Below are 6,371 nucleotides of genomic sequence, written 5' to 3' on the forward strand. Positions count from 1 at the left end.
ACGGCAAGGCGACTAGGTATATGATGCTAACAGAGGTCTGAGCAGTGCCATTGAGAGGAGAGGCCCAGGAGTCTGCATTGTCCGGTCGCTTGCACTAGTTAAGGGGATCAGACAGAGGAGCTCAAGCTCACGTCTTTCAGCAGCATCCAAAGAATGCAGAAAGAAACAAAAGTTTTACTTGCATCTATGGCTGAAGATGTCTGCATCCCACACCTTGGAGCAGAGACTCAGGACGCCAGCCTGTTTCCAGACATCCCTGAAACAATCCTGTTCCCCTCCCTCTGCCACTCTTCCCCCTCCAAAAGGAGCAAAGCAGTGACAATTTCTGCCTGTGGCATCAGGGCATTTAAACTCCCTCCCTCTGCTCTCAGTGCCAAATCCTGACCCTGCTAAAGTCGAAGTTCCATAGACCTCAGCAGGCCAGAATCAGACCCAGAGACATTCAAAGACTCAGATGGGCCAGGTGATGCAATGCTGAAATGGGTCTGTATTGACATGGGACAGCCTGTACTGAACAGATTTGCTTCTAATAAAGAGGCTGGAGTATGTGTGCTACTGAAAGAAAGGAGTGAGAGACCTCAGCGTGTTGCCCAAGCTCCAGCTTGGTTCCATGGCAGCCTGTCAGCACAAGAAGGGGTGATCAGGAGGATACATTCAGGGGAGTACCCAAAAGGTTTATCTATTCACTTTGCAGATTGCTTAGAGCCTACAGACAGTTCCTGCAATACATCCATTGCCACCTGCCCAGAGTGATGGGCTACAACCTCTGTTAGGCTCCATGTGGAAGGTCTGTGTGAGGAGCCAGGCTACCATTGATCAGAAGCACATGTGGAGACAAAACACTGGAAAAAGAATGTTTTATTCAGGAACAGACTTGGGAAATAAGTGAATATATTCAGGGACCGGCACAGGATGAGGTCATACATGAAACATGCACCTGGTTCCATGACTGCATGTGGAAGGAAGATGCAGAGAACCAAGTGCTAAAGGCCTGCAGTATGAAGTGGAGCAGCACAGAGAAAAATCCCCTTTCTGCCATATATGAGGGATCCAGTGGATCACAGCAGAGGCAGCCAAGCCTCCCAGGGAAAGCATCCACACAGACAGTGTGGTCTGCACACACAGTGCCAACCCTCTAGGCCTTGCTCAGCCAGTGGAAGTTCAGTCCGAGGGACAGCTGCTGAGCTGAGCCATGGAGACCACCACAAAGCTCCGGGATCTTCGAATCTTGGGAACAGAGCCCTGGTCAGTGGGAGCCTGAACCTTCCCAAAGTGTGCAGCTCAGCCAGCTAACACAACAGGGGCTTAGAGTCAAAGTACCCCACTGCCTCCCTGTAGCTCAGTGCGACTTCAAACCAGTGGCCAGGCATTTAGAGAGCAGGACCTTTAAAACCCCATCACAGCATCCCTGCCTTGGATTCACCCTAGAGGCTCAGGTCGAGCCAGGAGAAACAGGCTTCCTCCAGGCTGAGCACTAGCTCCTGCAGAGTTCAGCTCTACAGCAAAGGCACAGGTTTAAAAGAAGAGTCTTCGTTGTCACATTCCTCATAACCAAAGCCAATCCCAGGATCACCGTGCCAGACAGCCCCATTGCACTGGAGCGAGTGCTCTCCCGGGTGGTTGGACTCCCTGCAGATCAGCCAAAAGTTACCCTGCTCCCGCAAACAGGATACAGTCCAGCTAGCCCCAGAGAACATCCTTCCCCCAACGGGACACAACCGTGGCGTGCAGCCCACTGGGATGGCCGCTTATCTCTCAGGAGCCCCCAGCCTTTGTTTCAGGATCAAGTACTACAAGACAAAAAAGTGGGGAGGGAAAAAAAATCACCTGCTATTGTTTTGGGCTGGCAGCATTTGAACAAGGAGAGCGTTTGTTCCTGCAGACTCCTCAGAGCCCTGTGGAGTTGTCACATGTGATGGGAAACACTGTGATGTTATGGTCTTTAGAAGGATGCAACTGAGGCTTCAACAGCTAGATCTAGGTACCTCCCTCCCTCTAACTGGCTCCCAGAAACAGCCTGGACAGTTCAGATTCCTGCATCCAACTCACTGTTCTGCTACTGCCCTGACCATGTGACCATGGCACATCACTGTACCTTAACACTGAATCCAATTTGTAAGGCCCTTTAAAGCCGGGGGATAGAAGGCACAATCTACACATTATTTAATCATCATGCCTTTATCACCCAATTACTGCTTATTCATATGCATACTTGCAGGCACAATGCAGTGTAGCCTGTTCTTCACAAACCTTCTATGACAAAAGGTATCCAGAGAAATTATGTGAACAGGCTGTGCAATGAGTACTGCCAAACAGTGACGTCAAAACAACAGTGATGTCTTTTGAACAGCCCTACTGCTCACCACAGCCAGCTCTCCATTTAATTTAACTGAGGCTCAGAAATGGAAAGCAATTAGGCATGTGCAAAGCATCATCACCTCCAGGACAGCAGAGCAAATGTGCCACCATCATCTGATCCAACTCTTAGGGGGGTACACTTTCGGCCTGGAAATCTAAACTCCATGGGAGCAATTAACTCTGCATTACAGCTCCAGGCACAAGGCAGCTCCATCCAGCATTTTGAGTGTGCACACATGTACACACCCACCCACACAATCAGAAGAAAGATGAGGCTCTTACATTCTTACGGCTTGCAATAGCTTGCTGCAGCCACAGCATCTCCATGGCCAAATGCTTTCGGTAGCGCTGGAGCTCAGGTAGCGTCTCAGGCAGCATTTTCTCCATGCTTCCAAATGAAAGCTCTGCACAGAAACAGAAGCAGGAGCAATTATAGCCACCAACAGCACCTTCCATGTTCCCATCACACCTTGACCCATCCTTGGAGCCAGATTTGGGTGCAAAAGCCTCTCCCCAGATCCCACCCCCAATCCCAGGGGAGCCGACTGTTTTGCTACAGCACACAGTAACCTGGCTGGCCACAGTGGTGACCTTCTCACTGCTGTTCGTGGCTGTCAACACCTTCTCGCAGCAAGAAGAGTCTGATCACATCCTCCAACTTATCCCCCCACCTCCTTCCCCAACCTCCATTTCTAGGCATCTCTGTACCAACCCCGCTTGAACCCATCGCTTCTACCGAATGACAGTTCTGGTCTGTGCTAGTTTAGATTCTCAACCTGTCCTTCTCACTTCACCGTCAAAGAAAACATGCCATTAACCAAAGCAAATATGCACAAATCTACTGGAAACCAATTAGGAACGTTAAATTCTTGTGCAGCTCTCAAAGGATGCAATATGCAATCACGGGCCTTAAACTGCAGTAAAACCAAGGAGAAGTTAGTCAACTCCCCCATGTGGCTTCTGCTGGCAAAGTGGGACAGATGCATCTGTTCCCTTAACTTTCTGGCAATGTGAGAAGTTGTTTGCTTTCTAGCCTCTCACAGAGGAAAACAGAGCAACTATTTTCTTTACCAGCCTGCATTACAACTCCAAAGACTTACACAGCTCTTGTTCTTAACTTTGCTCTCCCCCAAAAGAGAGACAGTGAATTTCAGGACAGGTACCTGTCTGGAATAGACTTTCTAGCTTGTTTGTGCTCAAAGACCTTGCAAAAAAATCCTCTATCATGATCTCGACCTTCAGCTTCTGAAAACAGTGGAACCCCCACCAACCACCACCACTGTCCCAATGGAAGAGATGGCAGGAAATTTATATGGACAAAGGTTCAGCTATTAAAGCACTTTTTCCCATGCAAACGAGACTCACTGGAGGCCAGAACCCGTGTGTTGGAGAGAGGAGGGTCGGGGTTCTAGGAGAGACACGTGGAGCCACGTGATCCATACAGAGGCTCTGAGCAGGGGTCCAGAGCTGCAGTGCGCTTTGCTCTTATCCACACACACAGTTCAATCACTCAGAGCAGCACCCACTGCTGCTAGCAGCCATCAGCAATGGGTAACTTCCTACTACAGACAACGTTATTGGGAAAACAGACATCATTTCTGCTGAAGACCCAAGAAAGACTCCAGATGGAGTCAGCTGTAGCCAATTCTAGCCTCAGGTGTTTTTCTGAGGCCTTTTGTCTCCCCAGGAACCTGCTTCAAAAGCACAAGTGTTCTGCTGGGCTACTCAGCTAGGCCAGAAGGATCTAGAGTACCTGGCTGTGCACTCTGCACATTGATTCTGGTTTCTTACCCTGGCTGGCTCTGGCAGACCCGGTCTCCAGAATGGTGCTGCTCCATACAGAAGACACGTTGCTACAGTTCTTCCATTCGCTGCTCTCCCCTGGCAGGCTGCAGTCCAGTCTGGTGGGTGTCTCTGCCTCAGGCTGCGGATTCAGCCTCATTCCACCAGCATCACTCCCCAAAGGCACCTCCTCACCTTCCAGCTGGCCTGCGGGGTTTGCGATGCCCTGAGAGTCACAGTCCTTCTCTGGTTCCAAAGTCTCCAAAGCATAAAGCTTCTGCTGCTCTTTATCGGTGGCACTCTGGTCTTTGGATACAGCCTCTTGGCCAATCGATCGCTTTGCTTTCACCTGCTTCTGAAGAAACAGGTTCGAGAAGTGAAACAGTCGTAGAGGGAAGCAACTAGCAGAAATGCCCAGCAAGATCAGGCTCTTCCCGACACAGTGCTTTCTGCAGCCAGGGATCTCCACCAACGTGGTCAGTGGACAGAGGTAGCTAGGTCAGGCAGAAACTAGAGTTGCACCTAAGCTTTCATGAGCAATAGCTGACTTTGTCTAGTAACTGCAGAACTTGACCGTGTCCATACTAGGATTGTAAATGGCTATTTACAATCTATTTAGGGAATAGATAATTGTGTGCATTTAAGCTATGCTTTGGGTTTTTTTGTCTTTTATAGAGAGTGTGATAGAAAGCCACCGTGTACGTGTACTACAGGCCAACAAGCCTCCAAAAGCCCCTCTTGGCACAGCAGGGATTTCCTGCCCAGAGGCAAGAGCTGCGAGTCCCTGGCACCCTCTGTAGTCAAACCTGTGGTTAGCACATGGTCAGACACCACATACAGTAGGCGTTCACCTCGTGCTCAGCAGGCCCTACCTCCTGAAGAAACACGGGCCTGGGTAGAAGGCTGCCTTTCCACTGCAACCGATCCAAACCCCCTTCGATCTCCATGACAGTGCTCTCATATTCCTCCTGCAAGCTTCGAAACCTCTTCCTCACCAGGTAACCTCGGATGTGAGCCTAGAGAAAAGAGACAGAGCTCCCCAAGTTCCCACCGTGCTACAGGCAGAGGCAGAGGCAGAGCTGAGCCTCCTTGTCCGACGGCCTCTGATTAAACATCCCGTTATGCAGAAGGAAACTTAGTTCCCTTCTCTCTTCCTTGCTGAACATGACACGGACGTGATCACTAGTAAAACCCAGTCCTCAATACTGCTGGGGGTGGTGCTGCTATTCAAGCCCCCAGTTCCCATGGTGGCTGCACCCTGGCCCGAAGGACCCGTGATCAGGCACTTTTTAGTATTATTAATGATTAGAAAAAGTTTCAAAACGTCATGTAAACTCGACCCTCTCTTGCGCCCCCCGCAATAATCTCACAGCCGACATCCTGCTGCGCACCCTGCAGGCCCCGGAGGAAACCAGGAGCCCCATGGGTCGTTCCACATCCTCCTCTCAAGCTTCCCCCCAAAAGCCATCCTCTCCAGTGGGCCCAGCCTTGCCACGGGCCAAAGCCGGCACTGCTCGCGCTGCGTCCCTCGCAGCCCAGCCAGGCCAGTGTAAGTTATAACAAAACAAAAGCAAGCTCCTAATTAGTCTTCTTTATTATCGAAAGGATTGTTCAGACCATCCGCGTCAGCAATCATAGCAAAGTCATGACAGCCATCGGCAAACAGTGGGCGCTCGGCCTCGGACATGGCTCGCGGGGCAGTGACCTCCGGCCCGGGGCTCCTCGGCGGGTGGGAAATTTGGGAGTGGGAGGGATCAACCCCACCCCTGCACGGCCAGACCGGGGACCCCCGTGGGCCGGGTCACGCAGCGTGAGACGCAGCTAACAAGCTGTTATCACACCATAATAGAAGGGCGAGATATCGTTTTGTAGATCATTATCATCGCATACGACATCATACCGAATTCTAGGACGTCAGAGAATGTGACGTCACGACGGGAACCCCGACTGCCAGGTACTGATACTGGGGGGGGTACAATAGAGACGTGACAGTGACGTTCAGTCCCCCCATCCCTCCCTTTGACCCCGTGACGTCTGCGCGCTGCTGCCCGTGTGAACGCTCCACTCCGGGTTAGCCCCGGCCCGGCCCCACCTGCAGCGCCGCCGCCGCCCCGCGCAGCCGCTCCGGCTCCTGCCCCATCGCCGCTGCCCCGGCAACCGCGCGCGGGCTGATGGCGTCATCACGGAGCGACACGCTGCGCCGAGGAGCGGGGCAGGAAGGCCGCCCGCAG

At 51.8% G+C, this 6,371-nt stretch overlaps 1 protein-coding gene across 1 annotated transcript; it reads right to left on the reverse strand.

The window, feature by feature from the left end:
- Positions 1-840: 840 nt before the first annotated feature.
- IQCC (IQ motif containing C) lies at positions 841-6,365 on the reverse strand. Its single transcript, XM_019547817.1, has 5 exons — positions 6,233-6,365; positions 5,013-5,156; positions 4,150-4,495; positions 2,641-2,762; positions 841-1,790 (listed from the first exon to the last, which is right to left on the reverse strand). Exons 1-5 carry the CDS (start codon positions 6,278-6,280, stop codon positions 1,749-1,751), a joined length of 702 nt encoding a protein of 233 aa, XP_019403362.1. The 5' UTR covers positions 6,281-6,365; the 3' UTR covers positions 841-1,748.
- Positions 6,366-6,371: the final 6 nt, after the last annotated feature.

The sequence above is a fragment of the Crocodylus porosus genome, unplaced genomic scaffold (genome assembly GCF_001723895.1).
Source record: "Crocodylus porosus isolate Cpor-Errol unplaced genomic scaffold, CroPor_comp1, whole genome shotgun sequence".
NCBI classification, from domain to species: domain Eukaryota; kingdom Metazoa; phylum Chordata; order Crocodylia; family Crocodylidae; genus Crocodylus; species Crocodylus porosus.